At 39.3% G+C, this 21163-nt stretch overlaps 1 protein-coding gene across 2 annotated transcripts; it reads right to left on the bottom strand.

The window, feature by feature from the left end:
• Positions 1–324: 324 nt before the first annotated feature.
• On the bottom strand, positions 325–19830 carry LOC121446290 (zinc finger protein 431-like). 2 transcript variants are annotated; one of them, XM_041648819.1, is made up of 4 exons: positions 19753–19824; positions 3855–3981; positions 3603–3663; positions 325–2392 (listed from the first exon to the last, which is right to left on the bottom strand). In XM_041648819.1, exons 1-4 carry the CDS (start codon positions 19753–19755, stop codon positions 949–951), a joined length of 1635 nt encoding a protein of 544 aa, XP_041504753.1. In that variant the 5' UTR covers positions 19756–19824; the 3' UTR covers positions 325–948. The 2 variants fall into 2 exon arrangements, with proteins under 2 accessions (XP_041504753.1, XP_041504754.1); XM_041648820.1 differs by lacking the exon at positions 3603–3663 and having other exon boundaries at positions 19753–19830.
• Between the last annotated feature and the right edge of the window lie 1333 nt (positions 19831–21163).

Below are 21163 nucleotides of genomic sequence, written 5' to 3'. Positions count from 1 at the left end.
GAGTTTAAAAGTAAAAGCAGTATAAAAAAAAGACATCATAATGCTTGAAAAGATTGTTAACAGTGTCAAATTTATTTCTACAGAACAAAGAGTCCTGTGTTGTAGGCAGAAGATTCTTGTTCATTGCTGGCTGCCCAGACCAGAAAAAAAAATCACACAGAAATTATATTAATTAACACTGCTTGACCTATTAGCTCAGGATTCTTGTTATTAGCCCATTCCTATTATTTTGTATTTTATCACAAGACTTTTGATTTACCAGTAAGGTTCCAGGGCATCTGTCTCCTTCAGCAGATACATGGAGTCTGACTCCACTTTCTTTTCTCCTCTATCTCTGCTTGGAATTCTGGCCTTGCTCTGTTCTGCCCTGCCCACAGGCCCAAAGCAGCTTCTTTATTAAACAATGGTAACAAAATACATTCACAACATGCAACATAAAATACATGTGTATTGTAATATACAAAGATTTTTACATATTGTTGCACACAAAGTTTTACTCCTATATAAAGTACAAAATTTTACCACACTGAATACATTCATAGGGTTTCTCTGCAGTATCTTTTTCTCATGACTTAGATTATTCATTCATGCAAATGCTTTACCACACTGATGACATTCACAGAGTTTATCTCCAGTGTGTGATCTTTTATGCATTTGAAGAGTCCTGTGAAGTGCAAAGGCTTTACCACACTCATTACATTCATAGGATTTCTCTCCAGCATGTGTTACTTCATGTCTTTGAAGATGACTATGATAAACAAAGCCTTTATCACACTAATTACATACGTAATGTTTCTCTTCAGTATGGGTTGTCTTATGTTTTCAGAGATCACTATACATACAAAGGCTTTTCCACATTGATTATATTCATAGGGTTTCTCTCCAGTATGTGTTCTTCCATGTTTGGAGACTATTGTGACATACAAAGGCTTTACCACACCTATTAAATTATAGGGTTTTAACTCCAGTACGGCTGCTTTCATGATTTTGTAGATGAATGTGCTGATTATATTCACAGGTTTTCTCTCCAGTATGGGTTGTTTTGTGCTTTCGGAGACTATTGTGATATGAAAAAGCTTTACCACACTGATTACATTCATAGGGTTTCTCTCCAGTATGGCTTCTTTTATGTCTTTGGAGACCACTTTGATCAGCAAAGGCTTTACCACACTGATTACATTCATATGGTCTCTCTCCAATATGGCTTCTTTTATGACTTTGTAGATGATAGATCTGTGCAAAGGCTTTACCACACTGATTACATTCATAGGGTTTCTCCCCAGTATGGGTTCGTTTATGTTTTTGGAGACTACTTGGATATGCAAAGGCTTTACCACACTGATTACATTCATAGGGTTTCTCTCCAGTGTGGGTTCTTTCATGAGTTTGAAGATGGTCTTGCCGTGCGAAGGCTTTGCCACACTGATTACATTCATAGGGTTTCTCTCCAGTATGGGTTTTTTCATGTGTTTGGAGACTACTGTGACATACAAAGGCTTTGCCACACTGATTACATTCATAGGGCTTCTCTCCAGTATGCGTTCTTTCATGCATTCGGAGATAACTGTTACACACAAAGGCTTTACCACACTGATGACATTCATAGGGTTTCTCTCCAGTATGGGTTCTTTTATGACTTTGTAGATGAATGTGCTGTGCAAAGGCTTTACCACACTGATTACACACATAGGGTTTCTCTCCAGTATGGGTTCTTTTATGCTTTTGGAGAGTACTGAGACATGCAAAGGCTTTACCACACTGATTACATTCATAGGGTTTCTCTCCAGTATGGGTTCTTTCATGAGTTTGAAGATGGCCTTGCCATGCGAAGGCTTTACCACACTGATTACATTCATAGGGTTTCTCTCCAGTATGGGTTCGTTCATGATTTTGAAGATAAATGGGCCGTGCGAAAGCTTTACCACACTGATTACATTCATAAGGTTTCTCTCCAGTATGGGTTCTTTCATGCATTTGGAGATTACTCTGACACACAAAGGCTTTACCACACTGATTACATTCATAGGGCTTATCTCCAGTATGTAATCTTTTATGTTTTTGAAGAATACTGGGAAATGCAAAGGCTTTACCACACTGATTACATTCATAGGGCTTCTTTCCAGTATGTGTTCTTTTATGCATATGAAAAGTACTGGGAAGTGCAAAGGCTTTACCACACTGATTACATTCATAGGGCTTCTTTCCAGTATGTGTTCTTTTATGCAGTTGAAGAGTACGGTGACGTGCATAGGTTTTACAACATTGATTACATTCATAGGGTTTCTCTCCACTGTATGATCTTTTATGCATTTGAAGATGACTGTGATGTGAAAAGGCTTTACCACACTCATTTTCTTCATAGGGTTTCAATATAGTATATGTTTTTTCATGCCTGTGAAGATGACATGCAAAGGGTTTAACATGTTGAGTACATACAGATGTTTTCTTTCTAGTTTGGCTTTTTTCATGCCTACAATGATAATGGTATATGTGAAAGCATCACTACATTTAATAAATTGTTGAATATTATTATTATCTGTATAAATTAATTTTACAATTTAGTCCTATTTTAAAGAAGAATTATATGTTAAGGTTTAATCACCATGTTTACAATCTTGTTTTTCCCTTTCATTAAGGCTTGCTTTTCATCTCTGAGGATAACTGATAACAGCGTTAATTACATGGTTTGCATTTCCAGAATCTTTTTTTCTGTATGAGAATTTTCATGTATTTGAAGAGAACTGAAAAAACTCAGAGCTTTACCACTCTTATTGCATTCATAATGTTTCCTATATTGTGAGTGAAATTACATTTGCTAAGTGTACTAGGACAAACAGAAGATTTTTACACAGTCCTAGTACTCATGGTGCTTTTCTGAAATGTGAGCTTGTTGATATATTAACAATGAGACTAGGAAAAAAATGACTTGTATACCTGTACATCAAATTCAACAAGTATACTCAACATGGGGACTGCTATATATCTTCTATTTGTTCTAAGAGAGAGGTATGTTATATTTCTTCACTTCACTATGCTCATGTGGCTTGTATCCAGAGGAACATATGATATACTAAGTAAAGGAAGAATAACAAATATAAGGCTTCTTCATTGAGTTCACAGTTTGACTTTCTGTCCTCATAGACTTTTGGTATCTGGATTGAGGCCTCTCCATGACAGCTGCCCCTTGATTTGTGACTCTAACTGCCCCCTCACTAAACTTAACACAATCACAAGTATATGTGTTAAACTACCTTTTCTACGTACTATTAGTGTAATAAAGAGATTTACAGAGATTATCACCTTTTCAACATGTATATCTTTTATAATATGAAATAAATGCATTGACAATTTTACAGAATAGCTCTCATTGTATTATGACTCAAATGGAAATATAGGTTAAGGCATCATTTCCTTGACTTCTTTCTTAAAAGAATGACTTTCAAATGCAGTTCACCTATCTGAAATTAAGGCATATGATTTTGTGATAATTTAATAACCATAAATGCAGTTTTTATTTACATTGTTGCTTTGGTTTAAAACATGTAGGATACATTACAAATTCTTCAGAGGTACATTTGTATCAGCTTATACATGGAAATTACCTTTCATGTCGTCTAGAATTTTGACAATGTTCTTCAATATTATGGTCTTCCCAAATGTATCCTAAAATATAGTGCCAGAAAAATGTTATATATTTAAAATTATAAAAAATTTAGTTACCATTTGAAGCAAACCTTAAAGCCATGCCTGATTTCTTTACCCATTCTTCTTTCTCAATCATATTACAAAAGAGCATCATTAACCAATGAACAATTGTCCCCTTATTTGAAACATGAAAGATAATTCAGTCTTACCTATAGTAGTGAGGTTTCTGTAGGTCTCTACCATCACATCTTTGTAGAGACTCTTCTGGGAAGGATTCAGCAAAGTCCATTCTTCCCAAGTGAAGTCAACATGCACGTCATCATAGGTCACTGCATTCTAAAATATGCCATACATGTGTACAACAGAAAGCATGAATTAACAACACTATAAATGTGTACTTCTTTTACAGTATAGTCATATAATTCTGGTGCTCCCCATACTTATTCCATGACATAGACATCATAATTTAATCAACAAGTCACTTTCGAAGCAAACTGAATAGGAGGTTCACCTCTGTCATTTCTGAACCCTTTGAATCTGATATCACTTTGCAAGAGAAATGCCTACTACCCAACAATGAAATATACATAAAGAGATCAACAGTACAGAGTATAGATAAGAGAAATTGTATGAATGATTGATTTCTAGCTACAGAAAAGAAAAATAAGATAAAAAAGCTGAATGCATTGAATCATGCCTCTAATCCTTGTACTCAGTAGGCAGAGGCATGTATACCTATCTGCCTCTGAGTTGACTACCAGCCTAGTCCATGCAATCACTTCTACAGTAGCCAGAAATATATGTTAATTACCTGTTTCACATGAAAAAAATCAATCAAACATGATAGCTAGAAATAACTCATAGGTTTTTGCTGAAGTTTCCACAAACAGTTACGCACATTCATTTCAACTCTTTATTCATCTACCAGAACCTGAAGCGCCCCAATTTAAACTGCAACATAAACAAGATTTTACTAAAAGCACTGTGTGCTTAAAAAGTTACAAATGGACAAATGAAAACAATAGCAATTAATATGCTGATTACAAATAATCAACACAGAGCAGGAAAGAGTCCTCCTGGTCTTGTGTACCAATGACTTACATGGGGGGCAGTCATAACTGCATTATTCCAAGTTCAAGGTTTCTAGTACCATCTTTTGATCAATGGAAGGACCAGGTACTCACATGATGCATATCCATGCATACAGGTAAAATACTCTTTTTAAGATAAAAATTCAAAACAAACAAAACAGGCAGAAAGGTTATGCACCTGCAATCCAATGACTCAGAAGGCACAGGTAGTATTAATGTCATGAATACATGCCATCCTGGGAAACATAATGATACCCTCTGACAAATTTTAAAATTCAAGATGTGGGTGAAGCTCAGTACAACAGCATATGCTTGATATGAACAAACCCATGATACAATATAAAAACAAAAAAGCCAGGAATGCTGGCCAACCTTTAATCCCAGCACTTGAGAGTCAGAGTCAGAGGTTCTCTGAGTTTGAAGTCAGCCTGGTTTATAGAACTACTTTAAGGACAGCTAGGGCTACAGAGACAAATCTTGTCTTCAAAAACAAACAAACAAACAAAAATATAAACAGTAGACTACCAAACCACCTTAGCAACAAATAGCAGATAATTCTACTATATCTTATATGATTTAGTGATAGAGTTTATGATGGTGGGGAAGTTATGACATCAAAAGAAAAGCTGGCTGATTAGTTTCAACCACAACACAGTAGCCACAAAGAACAGGAAATGGTTTGAGGCTATAGAAACTCATATTGTGAGATTCCCTTCTGGATGCTGTGATTATCACCGGTTAATAAAGAAACTGCTTTTGGGCCTACAGCAGAGCTATAGGACAACTCTTAGGTGGATTGGGAAAACTAAACTGAATTCTGGGAGGAAGAAGGCAGAGTCAGAGAAGTCTTGTAGCCCTGCAGGAGACAGATGCTGAGAACTTTACCTCATAGGCCACAGCCACATGGCAATACACAGATTAATAGAAATTAATTAAATTATTATGTAAGAGTTAGCCAATAAGAAGCTAGAGCTAATGGGCTAAGCAGTGATTTAATTAATACAGTTTCTGTGTGGTTATTTTCAGGCTGAGCAGCTGGGAACTAACAAGCAGATTCCCACAACAAACTGGTGCCCACATGGCCAACTAAAATCCACTTAAAATCTTAGAGAGCTTGGAAAGGAATTTTAGACACTAAAAAACTGAAGTTTAGCCACATTTCTTTCCCCAAATAGGCTTTGCTTACTGGTGACATGCTTTGGCACCTTTAAGAGAGGTTTTCCTGATTTAGAGGTAGCAGAAAAAAGGCTGCACCATTTTGAAATGCCGGCTTTCTGGGCTGTGCTGCCAGTGTGAACTCTCTTTCTGGAGGACCAGTTATGGGGTCTGTGAGAAGATTGCTAATGGCAACTTAGACCCCCTGTGTGCCTGTAAATGGGGTAATGTACATGGCTCTCGGAGGAAGCAATGTGCCTCTGCCATGTTGGACTTTGTGAATCAAGAAGGCAGGACATATTTGCTCTACCAATGACCCAGCTTAAGTTCATAAGAAGTGCTTAGCATTTTAAGAAGCACTCCTGAACAGTAAAGGATTACAGATATACAATAAGACATATTCACACATAAAAGACCTCTAAATGAGACACAGTATGTTTAAAAAATGTACATAGAACTGGGAGAGAAAAGAAAAATAATATAGAGAGTTATAAAAAGAAGTAAATGGTTTATAAAAAAATGAAATAAAGCCGGGCAATGGTGGCGCACGCCTTTAATCCCAGCACTCGGGAGGCAGAGGCAGGTGGATCTCTGTGAGTTCGAGACCAGCCTGGCCTACTAGAGCTAGTTCCAGGACAGGCTCCAAAGCCACAGAGAAACCCTGTCTTGAAAAAAACCAAAAAAAAAAAAATGAAATAAAGTCTTTAAAGAGACAGTACAGACAGTCTTAAAGGAGTAAAGATAATAAAATAAATATCGAAAAGTAATAGAATAAAAACAAATGAGCCACATAAAGATGTACTATATACAGAGTGTCTGGATTATGTCTATTATTGTGTTTTCTTTGCATTTTTTGACTGTAAAGGAGCTAAGAAACCAACATATATGCTTTAAAGGTATCATATCTTCAGAATTTGGGTCTAAGGATTTGTTGCTTTAGAAAAGAGGTTCTTCTTTGGTTTCCACAGAGGATGAGAACCTGTGGAATCCTTCCAGACTAATGTGGCTTGATGACTCAAGGCCACCCTAAAGGTCACTGTGAATGTCCCCAAAAATTACTTCACCAAATAAAAAGCAGGAAGCAGTTTGGAGAGAACTATACCCATATTCCCAAATACTGTTCATGAATGTTTGTTTACATTTAAAGGGGGATATGCTATAGAGATTTGCATTGGTATGGATCTTGGTTTGTTGATACAAATTTAAGGTCAATTGTATTTTAGGTATTTCTCCTCTTGATTAAGGTATTGCATTTGTGCAACTCATTTAAAAATGTATGCATAATTAAATTATATGTAAATAGTCATCTATAATAGTAATAGTCAAGTTTGTACTCATGTTAGTTAGATTTTCTAGATGTACAGAGTTGTATTTCAGATAAATAGCGATTCTCCAAATCTTTCAGAATATGGCATTTAAAATGTTTTAAGAGCTTAAGGCTTTTCAGGACAATGAAACACATCTGCTCCTGGTGACACCAATCTACTTTGAGAGGATGATGGATATCGAAGAGGCTCCTTATGGAGTTTGTTAGCCATTTGGGCAAGAAACTGATCTTGCCTGGACTGTTTGATGAACTGGACATGCAGGATCCACAGAGAAATGACTGCTGAACTTGCCTAAAGGTGAGATGATTCTTGGGGGTTCCTGATTCATGAAAGAGTCTGCCAGACATTCTGCAGGGCACAGAAGACAGCAACTGATGGACTTTTCCATTGCAAGGCAGAACAGGTCTTCAAATTTCCTGCTTCATGGAAAAGTCTGCCAGATACTATGGGCCTGTGGGCTGAGGACTGGATGCCCCAACAACACACAAGAACTTTGGGTTACTGTCTGGGCAATGAGATGTCTCTGTCATTTCTAGAGTTTTGGAAGTTACTTACAATATACTTCCTGATTACTTAGGTAATAGTATATCCTTCTGGAGTCTTTGATGGAGTTGAAGAATTTATAGTTATAGTTTTCTTTAGTTATGATAAAAGATAAAGTAGATATAAATACTGTAACTGTAATTCTTGCACGATACCTGTTTTGTTATTTGTAATTTTACTATGTTAAAATTGAAACCTTCCTTTCCATTTAAACAGAAAAGGGAAGGTGATGTGTGATTCCCTTCTGTATGCTGTGATTATCATTGTTTAATAAACACACTGCTTTGGGCCTATAGCAGAGCTATAGGGCAGAACTTAGGTAGGTGGGGGAAAACTAAACTGAATGCTGGGAGGAAGAAGGCTGAGTCAGAGAGAAGTTAGGTAGCCCACCCAGAGACAGATGCTGGAAACTTTATCTGGTAAGCCACAGCCATGTAGTGATACACAGATTAATAGAAATGGGTTAAATTAAAATGTAAGAGTTAGCCAATAAGAAGCTAGAGCTAATGGGACAAACCATGATTTAATTAATACAGTTTCTGTGTGATTATTTTGGGACTGAGAAGCTAGGAACAAACAAGCACCCCTCCTTACTATATGATATCACATCCCAATGAGAAATTTCATTCAGAAAAACTCCTCCTACTAATGGTTTCACAAGCAATCAAATGAAAGTTACCAAGAAGAGGCACATGTTAAAATATATCTTCTTATCTGGGAAGTTTTTCATTCAATCAATTATATTCTGACCTGGGTCACTATATGCTCATGGTCAACCATGAAGAAAATTAATTTAGTCACTTCAATGATACTCGCAGTCTGCAATAGGCCCTACACTGTTCAAATGTTCAAAGTCTCTTCTGATGTTCAAGACAATCACTTGACAGGGATTTGTTGACAGAGGTTTCTGTCCTGCCTTGTCCCATAGTCATTCGGTCCCAAAGAAACACACAGATGTCTACATTAATTATAAACTGGTTGCCCTATTAGCTCAGGCTTCTTATTAACTAATTCTTACATCTTAGATTAGTACATAATTCTTGTCTGTGTTAGCCACATGGCTTGGTACCTTTTATCAGTGAAGCATTCTCCTCTTTGTTTCCTCTGTGTCTGGGTGACAACTGCAGACTGAGCCTTTCCTCTTCCCAGAATTCTCCTGGTCTGGTCACCCCACCTATCCTTCCTGCCTGGTTACTGGTCAATCAGCATTTTATTAAACCAATAGAAGTGACAAATCTTTACAAGGTACAAGACCATTGTCCCACAGCAAGTAACATCTTGTAAAAATCAGAAAACAAGTTACATCTTTCCAACATACAATGGGACAGAATACCATTCACACTATAAAGTAGAGAAATGGAGACATAGTGAGGGAAGACTGAACCAAGGCAGGACTGAAGCATAGCAGGACAAACATCAAATCCTGTAGCTCTGTCTCAGATGCACAGGGCTTCAGTGTCAAAGGATTTAGATGGCCCTATCCCTGCATTTTCTCATACATTGATCTCTTTGGTTACTTCCACTCCCTATATTCAGTTAGTTCTCCATAAAAGATGTCTTTTAGTTTAGAAATCTCAATATTTTGTGGTATCAAAAATGCAACCTAGGCTATATCAAAATACAACCCTTGCTGTTGTGGAATAATATTGTAAGATGTGTTATATTTATTTATGTTGTGAAACAATTGTTTCAATGATGCAAATATATGTTGCATTCTTTAATTCTGTGAAGCTCTGATACTGGGCTGGTCTAAAGTACCTGTTTGGCCTAATGAACAGTCAATAGCTTGGTAGGAAAGAATGAGACGGGCTGGCAGGCAGAGAGAATAAATGGGAGGGGAAATCTTGGAGGGAAAAAGGAAGGATGACCAAGAAAAGGAGAGGAAGGCATGGGCCAGCCATTCAGCAAGCCATAGAGTAAGAAGTAAAAAAATGTATACAGAGAAAGATAAAAGCCCACAGACAAAAGGTAGATATGACAATTAGTTAAGAAAAGTTGACTAGAAATAAGACAACCTCAAACCAGGAATTTATAAGAAATAAAAAGCCCAGTGTATGTCATTTTTTGAGAGCTGGGTAAAGGCCCCCAAAGACTAAAAACAACAACAACAACAACAGGTTTCATCCTCACAGCTTCATGAAATGGACTCTCACAATCTCGTCACTGGGTTTCTGACTCTGCCAAACATGGATGCCAGTAACAATGCTGAGTTGTAATCACAAACTAAGAACCCCTTACGTTAAATGGTGATTCTTTCTTGCTTCCAGGACCAGTACATGATGAGTGATCCTGAAAAGTTTAACTTCTTAGTTGACAGACACTAACACACTTGGACCACATGTGTAGCAGATTTTGTAAGAAGTTGCTTGCTAGGACTAGGAATCACTTTGCTTACTCATTACATAAATAGAAGGTTTATGTGGATAGTCTTACTCCTGGAGCACCTTGCTAGACTTCCATTCCATGGCAAGGGCCTTTTCCATAATAGTAAGAAACTCCTTGAAAATCCCTACTTGTTTCAGTAATTGGGTGCCACCTGAAACTATCTTTTCATTTTCATTTATTTCAGCCCCAAATGTTTTCTTTTTACTGCAGACCTAAATGAGTCATCAAGAATAACCTTCCAACTGATCTAATATTTCATTTAAGGAATTAGCCCATCATTTTTTAATTGTGCTTTACTAAATTTCCAGGTCACAGGCAGAAAAAGAAAGATTCTGGAGCAAAAAATATCACACAAATGACCTCTAACTTAATCTGTTATGGAGTCTATCATTTCCAACTGAAATCCTATGATCTCAATCTCTACTTTCTGGCATTCCTCCTAACATTTCCATCTTCCTGGTCCTACAAGAACAGCCAATTTAGTTCTGTGTACTACTTTCTATGTATTTTGCCACCTAAAGTCTAGATATCTTCTATACTCTTTCAAGAGACATCATTCCAGGTTCTGCCTAGCATCAATGTTACTTTTGGTTTTCCATTTTTTGTTCTAACTTATATTTCTGTTTTTCTGATTAAATCCTCTAACCAAAAGCAGCTTAGACAATGAGTGGGGCTGATGGAATCCCATGCAGAGATCCCTACCCAAACAGCTTGAGCTCTAGGAATCTTGTAGAAGGAGGGTGTGAGTATTGTAGCATTCAGTGGTTGAAGAAATCAGGAGAATATGGCCCACACAAGCAACTAAGTAGGGCATATAGTGGCTCAAAGAAACTGATGTAGCAATCACAGAGTCTTCATGGCTGCATACATGCTATGGTTGTTTAGTTTGGGATGTTTGTGAAATCTCCTAACTGTAGGAGTCATGGTGTGTCTGACTTTTTTGTCTGTTCTTGGATCCTTTTCCTTCTATTGCATTACATGGTCTAGCCTTGAAGAGTTTGTGCCTAGCCCTATTGCACCTTGGTATGACTTATTTGGTGATATACCTGGGAGGTCTGCTCTTTTTTGAAGGGAAAGGAAGCAGTAAAGCTGGGACAATGGGAATTAGGTGGGGGAGGGACTGGAATGAGTAAAGGAGGAATCCAATCAGGATATATAGTATGAGATAAGAATAGATACAAATAAAAATAAAAATATATTTAGTCTAAGTCCAATGATCCTTATACTCTGTAGCAGCCCAAACATCGCAAATGTCCAAAGTCTCTTCTGACACTTAAGACAATCTCCTGACTGTCACATGTTGTAAAAAAAAATATTTACAACATATAATGGCACAGCACATATTCCCATTCATAAAAATTAGGAATATGACTGTGTTACAGCTCCCAACTTAGGCAGACTCATGTGTACGTCACACCACTCAGAAGAACAGATAGACCACAAGCCCATAAAATTTCCACACTCCCTACATTCCCACAGACACAATCCTCCAGCAACCCTACAGCTGCTATGCAACCCTACAGCTGCTATGCCCCAAAACCATGTACCCACCCCTATATCAGATGCATAGCCTCTGCTCAAGTGCAGGCCACATCAGCCAAAAAAAACAGGTAGGAAAACTGAGGCGAAGACTCTCTGCTGGACCAGAACCTATGCCAGTCACCAGAAATTCACATAGGTTTCTTGTCTGTGTACCTCCTCCATTCTTTTGATAGTCCCACAACACTATCCCCAATCCCACTTCACTCCTTTTCTCTGTGTTGTAGCCTAAAACTTGGGTGGAGACCCACACACTATCTGCAAGAAGTCTATTTAGGCCACCTTCCAACTGACCTTCCTCATTCTCTCAGTCCCCCTCAACACTATCCCCAAGTTCCCTACCCTCTCCCAAACATGGGCAGACACTCCCTCCGGGAGCAAAGGCCACACCATCTGTAAGATTTCCAGCCCTAACTTGGGATGAGAGCCTCTGTTCAAGCCACATAAAGCAGAAAACTAGACAGCAAAGAGAAACCAAGGAACAAAACAGCCATGCAACAAAGACAAACTGAGAAATTGGTACCTAGACCCACAAATATGTCAAACCAAGATACCTGGACACCAGCATAAAAATACAATCAACAACAGCAAGAGCAATAAGTCACTACCAGATTCCAGGTATCCTACTATTATTGCAAGCCCTGAACATTCTAACACAGTTGAAGCACAATTAAGTTAAAACAAACTTTATAGAGATAACAGAATCCCTTAAGCAGAAAAAGGATAAATGAAGTATTGGAGAAAATTAATCCCTTAACGAAAGCCAAAACATAAACAAAGAAACAGTTGACAGAAATGAATGAATCTGTTCACTATCTTAAAATAGAAATAGGAGCCATTAAAAAATGTGAACTGAAGAAATTATAAAAATGAAAATCTAAATAATCAAATGAGACCTACAGAGGCTTGCTTCACCAAAAGAATACAAAATATGAAACATAGAATTTCAGACTTTAAAAGCATGATAAAAGAAATAGATATATTGATCAAAGAAAATGGTAAACCTAAAATTTCCTGAAATATAACATCCAGAAAATTTGAAATACTAGGAAAAGACCAATCCTAAGAATAACAGGAAATGGAGAAGAAACTCACCCCAAAGGCATAGAAATTTCAAAAAAAATCATAGACAAAATCTTTCCTAACTAAAATGACACAGGAGAATGCAGGCCACAGAATCAACTAAGTAGGGTTCATAGGAGCTCACAGAGACTGAAATAGTAATCACGGAGCCTGCAGGAGTTTGCATTAGGTCCTCTGCATATATGTTATCACTGTGTAGCTTGGTGTTTTTGTGCAACTCCTAACAGTGGGAGTGGCGATATCTCTGAATCTTTTGCCTGCTCTTGGAAGCCTTTTCCTCCTACTAGGTTGATTCATCCAGTCTTTGATATGTGCCTATCACATCAATTTGCTATGTATGGCTTTATTGATATCTCTGGGATATCTGCTCTATTCTGAAGGGAAATGAAGATTGAGTGGATCTGGTGGAGAAGGGCATAGTAGAGAGGACTGAAAGGAATGGAGGGAGGGGAAACTGCAGTTGGGATAGATTATAGGAAAAGTGATGTGTGATGTCCTTCTGTACAAGTGTTGCTTTTACTGGTTACTGAATAAAGCTGCTTTGGCCTATGGCAAGGCATAATATAGCCAGGCTGGAAGAGAAATAGAGAAAGAGTAGGCAGAGTCTAAGAGATGCCATGTAACTGTCAAATCAGAAAGACACCCCAGAACGTTATCAGTAGGCTACAGCCTCATGGTTATACAGAGATTAATAGGCATGGGTTAAGATGAAAGAGCTAGTTAATAAGAAGCCTGAGCTAATAGGCCAAACAACCTGTTTCACTCTAATTGCCTTATAAGTCACAAGCACTTTTGAAAACCAGTTTATTGCTATTTTTTGCATATGTTTGTGCAAGAGTGAGAATGTCTTCCATATGTATTTAAGTAACAGAAAAAAAGAGGGATTCAGAGGCCCTGGATCTGAAATGGTAGAGTTATGAGCCTCACAACTTGAGTGTAGGTATCTGAACTCAGATCACCTCCAAAATGAATATGTGCTGAGCCACCTGTCAACATCCATAATACCTTTTATCCAATAAACCAAAAGTCTCTCATAGATTAACAACAAGAGCAATAAAACCTAAATAAATAAAGAAGTAAATAAATGATCCTTGGAAACATGATGCATCAATGTTAAGATGATGTGTATATAAATTTGCACCATAAATAAATACAGAACAATGACAATTCCCAGCAATTTATAACAGAAAAGCTGATTACAAAGCTACATTCGTATTGAAAGCACACAGAGTAATCAATGGGGTTATGAAAAAATAGTACACAGATTGACATAATATGACTTCTTTCTGGGTGGTGGTGGCACACGCCTTTAATCCTAGCATTCAGGAGGCAGAGACAGGAGGATCTCTGTGAGTCTGAAGCCAGCCTGGTCTACAGAGCGAGTAGCAGGACATGCTCCAAAGCTACAAAGAAACCCTATCTCGGGGGAAAAAATTACCACAAAGCTGATCAATCAAGAAGTGTATGATATTTGGGAAAGAATAAAGAGAATGGAGAGAAAAAGCCAAGAACTAAGGCAGAAAATATAGTCAGCTATTAATCAAAAGACCAAAGGAAACTTATTCAGGAAACGTGTGATCTTGACCAATGTTATCCAGCTACCTATGATTCTATGTGTATAGAAATTAAAGACTTCACAATTTTCACAAAATTACCTCAAAGTGACCCTTAAACTGTTGTTTCTGACCCTCCAGAACTAGTATTTCTTCTGGAGAGAGCCCATGCTCTAGATCCGTCTCTGCAAAAAGAGATGATTTACTGCTATGTGTAGATGGAGCTGTAGGCTGCATTCCCACCTGGCTCCCGCACAGCTAGATTAATACCCGAAATAACAACACACAAATTGTATTCTTTTAAACATTGCCTGGTCCATTAGTTTCAGCCTCTTATTGGCTAGCTCTCATATCTTGATTAACCCATTTCTATTAATGTGTGTAGCATCACAAGGTGGTGGTTTACCGGGAAGATCCTAACATGCATCCATCTTGGAGAGGAGGGCTATGGCATCTGCCTCACTGCCTTCTTCCTGCCAGCATTTAGTTCTGTTTGCTCTGCCTACCTAATTTTCTGTCCTATCAAAGGGCCAAGGCAGTTTCTTTATTAAGCAATGAAAGTAACACATGACAGATGACCCTCCTCCATCAGCTATGGTTCTGCAGCCCCTTAGACCTCCTTGTGTTTTCAGGTAAACCCAGCCATACTGATGCCCAATCCCAAAGCAATATAGAATAATTTCTACTTCCTGTCACATGGATTATAGCAAAGATATAGATTCTGCTCTTTCTACCTGTGCAACACCATACATGCCTAAGAAACCTCTACAGCTCAGAAACTCTCTTTGTCCCCTGGAACTAATCATCAATGAATCACACCATTGCAGCTGGTGGTAGCAGAAAGTTAGAAACATTTAAATCATGCATTGCTAAATCAACATCACTGTAGTTCTACCAGCTTTAAAACTACTTGAAACATAAGACAAACTTGAAAGTAGACAGCAATATTCAGAACTTCTAGAAAGCAGATTATCAGTTTTCAAATCTGTCTTTCGATTGTAGACCAAAAGCATGACTCTGTGTGTACAGTGGACAGTCAGATTACAAGCATAATGTGCTACCATGCCAGGGCTACAGAGTCTCCCTCTCCCCAGGAAATCCATACAGAGCGAGGCTCAGAGGACAAGGAACACTGCCCAAATCATAGAGCAACAGAACCAGAGCATGGCTCATGGTCCATCCAAATCCCAGCAGAAACGACAGCTCAATAGACCTTCTCTGAATACCCTACACTCACACTGGCATAGCTTATGGTCTTCCTTACAACTCATTACAATAAAAGTAGAGAAGAATCCTGGAAAGAACCTGCAAGCTACCTGCCACTATTATTCCTGATTGCTAAGACTTTCCAGAGTCCCTCATTGGCTAAGGCCACCCTGCTGGGCCTCAGAATATTATCATCTCCCCTAATGGGTGATCAGAGATCAAATGACTCAGAAAACACAGTAATTCCTGCTCTGTCCTCTGAGCCCAGAAGACAGGGCCTAAGTCCAGAAAGTCTGTATTTCAGTACACATTCATCCACTTTTCTAAAGCATACAGTTTTCCTCATCCAAAGCACAGGGTCCTTTGTTTGCACATTCCATTACACACTCAATGTGCAGTGCAGCCAACCCATCGCATCATACCTGGGAATTCCCACGGCCAAACACAGGTCACATTCACAACTGTTGTTAAAGACAAATGGACCATGAATTAGAAGATATTAAGGGGCCATGGTAAGGCTTGCGGACAGGAAAGAGAATGTGGATATGATATAGTTATAATCTCAAAAAATTATTTTGAAAAGTTGAAACAGGATTTATGGCCATGTTCTTCAGAAACAAGGGATTTATATTAGAGCATATCAAAGATTTCTCAAACCCTTTTGTCTCAGGATATATATCTAAAACCAGTAAAATAACATTCCTGTTAGGCAGGGCCACATTTTACTCAGATCTATTTTCGTTGAACTATTGTAACTATAGCAATTTGGTTTCATGATAAGTTTGGTTCTTTATCCAGATTCTTGATTGCCTGGCCTGTGGACATCAAGAAATGAGCATCAGGACATTGGTGAAGCACCTAAAATTGATTTCCTGGTTCTGCATTGCTAATCTCAACTACTGTTGATGTACTAAAGTTCTCAGCCACTGTCCTGTCTCTCCCTTTCTGCACTGTGAATCTACCAGCTTCAAGCCTGACCTATGTACTCACCCTCTTCATCTACAATAATACACTGAAAGTCAGAGAGACTGGAGGTCTCTCATTAGCTGCTTTATTTTTCCTTCCCACTGACCAGTCAAGATCCAGTCCTGAAGAAGTTGAAGGACTATCTACCCAGCACTGGGCAATAGAGACAGGAATAGGTTTTCAAAGCAATTTTCAATTACATAGTGTGAGGCAACAATATTACAAGCTCATAGTCTCCCCCACTCTCAAAAAAGGTCAGAGGTCAAGGGCACCAACCCAGGTCACCACAAAGAACAACAGAAACTGTCTGGCTCAAGGTTCATCCCTGTCCAAGCAGCTCTGACAACTCAGCCAAACTGCTCTTCCTGGTCTGAGGACAGTTGCTTCTACATTCACCATGACATGGCTTCTGGCCCTCCTTATAGCTCCATACAGCAGAACAAGAGAATCCTGGAAAGAACCTGTAAACTACCTCTGGTGCTCCTAATTGCCAACCAGAATCCCTCTAGGACCACCCAGCTGGGCTTCAAGACATTAGCAGTTACCCCACTGGGCGAGCAGAGATGGAATGTCTCAGAAAGCAAACATCCTCCAGGTTTGTCCTTACACACTATAGGCAGACAAGAACCTAATCTGGGAAATTTGTAGTTTAATAAAATCTTCCATTCTCCCAAAACACTTCCTGTTCCTCTTCCAAGGCATCAGGTCCTGTGTGTGATCTGTGGACCCATGAAATGTCCATACAGGACATTTATGGAACATCTAAAATTGATCAACTCACTACTCACAGCTAATGACAACTACAGTCACAACAGGAAAGCTTTTACCCTCCTTCTTGCCCATCCTTTGTCTGTTGTGACTACACTGGATTTACACTTGGTCAGTGAACTCAATTCTTACACGGCTCCCACTTCACTCCTAAATTCACAATAAAATCTACAGAAATTGGAGGATACTCATTCACTGATCTATTTCTCCTTCACACCGACCAGTCAAGGTCCAGCCTGGTAGGAGTTGCAGGACTGTCTTTCCAGCACTAGGTAGCAGAGACAGGATTGGGTGTTCACAGCAGTTCTCAGTTACATAGCAGGATGCAAGCCTGAGCTACAGGAGACATTAATCTAAAGCAGCTGTTCTCATTCTTCCTAGTGCTGAGACTCTTTAATAGTTACTCATGATGTAGTGATCTCCCCACCTATAAAATTATTTTCATGCTACAAAATACTATATTTTCGCTACCGTTATGAATTATAATATAAATATTCATACTTTCTAATGGTCTTAGGCCAGTCCTGTGATAGGTTCATTTGATCACCCAAAAGGAGTCATGGCCCACCAGGTTGAGAATCACTGCTATAAAGAAATAGATGAATAAATAAACAGCACTAAAAAATGGAATGAAATTCAAAAACTGGGAAACATTGGAAAATAGAAACAGATTATAGCAGTCATGCCTTGGAGAAAATGAAATCTAAAAAATGATAACCAAAAAATGACTTATTTTTAATATTTATTTATTTTATTATGTATACAATACTCTGTCTGTGTGTCTGCCTGTGGGCCAGAAGAGGACATCAGATCTCATTACAGATGATTGTGAGCCATCATGAGATTGCTGGGAATTGAACTCAGGACCTTTGGAAGAGTAGGCAATGCTCTTAACCCCTGAGCCACCTCTCCAGCCCCAGTAATAGATTTCTGAAAATGATAAAAAATAATTGAACACTCAGTTACACTGACTTTGAAATAGAGTAGGCACTTCCCTGGTAGGGAGAATGCCATTAATAAGAGGATGCATGACTTTGTCCCATGTAAAATGTTAGCTGCTGAGTGCTGTAAGCTGACACATGGAGTTAGAGCCAATTGCCTGTGTCACAAACATCGGAGCTGACTTCACTATGTCAACCAGGATTGGACATATCTGCATGGGAGAGTTCACTAATTGGAAACTAAATACTTAGGAGTTCAAGCTCTCCTCCCTAAACTATACACCCACAAGTGTTTGTCTTCATTCACAAGGAATGAATTAATGTATGATGGGACTTACACAGAAAGTCACTAACTGTGCCCTATCACTGTGTCCTTCTTTGTAATGGACACCCCTGCAGCCCATGGCTTTAAATTTAAGTCTAAGATCTAGCTATTGTCCAGTGTGTTTACCCCCTCCAGTGTACACAGTACACCATTCCTCCTTTTCTGGTCTGAAGCGGGAAGGCATGCTCCACATGCAAATCCTTTTATTGTTACTGCAATGGACAGGCCCAGTGTATGACTCAAACTGGTAATTTTAGAGCTTGGTGGTGCAGCATACTTGTAATCAAGGATGTACGATGGTTAGCCAGGAGGATAGCAAGGGCAATGCCCTGTGGGGCTGCAGACAATATTCAAGTCCACCTCAATCAGCAAAGGAGACACTGGGTCAAAACTGCTTTCCTAAGAGCTGAAAAATGCAGCTGTTCTAGAATTGTTATACTCTCCTGGCACACAAGGTTGTGACCCCGTAATGGCCCCAGAGCAGCAGGTCAGAGGCCTTTGATGGAGAAGTGGGTCTTCTGGCTGGTTGTAAATCATGGTTGTCTCATTTGTTATAGGAATGTAGCTTAATGGCTGATTAATCCTCCTGAACATTTGCACCTCATGATACTAATCTCTAACAGGCATGGTGTGCATGCTACTCATCTTTGGATATTTGGGATGCAGCCCACCGTCACTTAAATTTACTTTGTGTGACTTTATGTCTCCTAAGAACCAGTAAATCCTTATACCAGTAATTCTATCATCAGCTATACTCGTCTACAACACAGTTTAGTAGTGGAGCGCTGCTCTACACAGGAGAATCCGTTTACAAGCCACAGGAAATTGACTACAGACGGATCCCAAACCTAAATGTTAAAAGTGCAGAACTTCTGAAGACCCAGGAGAGACCAGGAGTCTCCGCGTTTGGCGAATGTGGTGATCTCACTCCACATGTAACGATATAAACACGACAGACACCACCATCTGCGGCTCCCGATGCTCTGCTCTGTGCAGACACAAACCCGGGCAGTGAAGGGATTTAGAGGCTGCCAGCAGAGAGCTGCAAGGTTAGGACTACTGATGGAAGAAGACGCTAAACTCTGTGTCTGTCTGCAGACTCCCACCCTGCTACCACACCAGCCTGGAGCCTCAGCGGCCGCTCTGCCTAGCTTCCGGACAGCGACCCCTCCCTCGCCAAGCCCGGCTACTCCTCCCGTCTGTGTAGGGCAACCCCTCACTCACCATGGTGCAGCCGCCAAGCTGAAAAACTCTCTGCCCACCGGAGAGCCCCAGACGCAGTGCTTGAGGGGGCTGAACCGGAACGGAAGTCTGGCTCCCGGATGAACCCTCCCATCTGACTTGAGAGTCAACTGGAGGCTCTGATTGGCTGGTGAGTTCTGAGTGACGGGACCAGGTTAGCAGAAGGGACTCAGCACCGTGGTCCAGGACTGGCTTCTAATCTAAAGACAGACCTGTTCCAGATTGGCTGGAAATTTACGCCAAATTCAACAACAAGTCTCTTGCTAATGTAAATCAGTGGGTTCGGTTTTTAAAAGGAAGCATACAATTTCAGAAAATTAACTAAAATTAAACTAAAGAACCTGGCATTAAAAATAATAAATGAACTGGTTGGTGGAGGCACAAGGCTGTAACCCCAAAACTCCACAAGAAGGGAGGCAGGTCTCTGTGTGTTGAAGGCCAGACAGCTAGCAATGCTACACAGAGAAACCCTGTCTCGAGAAAAAAAAAATCAAGCAAATTTTTGAGAATCTGCTTTTGAACTTCTGCTGGGGAGTATTTATTTATCTGACATATGTGGGTGGTGGGGAAGGGATTTCTAAAAGAAATGGTCTGTGCCCTGGCTGCAGGATCTGAGAATGAATTCCAGCAGCAGTGAACTGGGGCGTGGCTTCAGGTCTTTGGGGGAGGAGGAGGGTAGCTAGCATTGACCTTGCCATAGGCCTCAAGTGTTCAGGTCAGGGCCTGAAGTTCCTCAAAAGGGACTGAAAGGAGATCCTTGTTTATCTAAATGCCTGACTTTGGGGAAAGGACTTGTGGGAGGCAGGCAGCACTTGAAACTCAGGTTTCTCCTCTTAGTCTTGCCTTCGGGACCTGTTTCCCTCAGAATGCTCCCTTTCAAAAGGGAAGGTCATGGCGGACATCTTACTCTTTCCTACCATTCTGATGGATCTTTTTTTTTTTTTTTTTTTTTTTTTTTTTTGGTTTTTCGAGACAGGGTTTCTCTGTGGTTTTGGAGCCTGTCTGATGGATCATTCTGTACTGATTCCTAACCCTAACAGAACTCTTCCACTGTAAATAAATAAAGTAAGCAAATATGTGAACAGAAGAATGAACGAACGGACAAACAAATCAACAAACAAGCAAATAAAGAAAAAGTTCAGAGTTGTTTATTGACTTTTGTTTTCATAATGAAAACTTTTGATATGTGACCTAGAAAGTGTCTGGAGCCTAACTTTATACTGAACTCTCTCTCCTTCTCTCTCTCTCTCTCTCTCTCTGTGTGTGTGTGTGTGTGTGTGTGTGTCTGTCTGTCTCTCTCTCTCTGTGTCTCTCTCTCACACACAGAAACACTTGAATAAATTTAAAATTAAACTAAATATACAATAAAAGGAAGCAAACACCTTTACTGTCA

Source organism: Microtus oregoni, unplaced genomic scaffold (genome assembly GCF_018167655.1).
Source record: "Microtus oregoni isolate MIOR12 unplaced genomic scaffold, Mior012 000003F_ref0000135, whole genome shotgun sequence".
Classification (NCBI taxonomy): Eukaryota; Metazoa; Chordata; class Mammalia; order Rodentia; family Cricetidae; genus Microtus; species Microtus oregoni.
The sequence above is the reverse complement of the archived record's forward strand: the minus strand, read 5'-3'. Positions and strand labels throughout refer to the sequence as shown.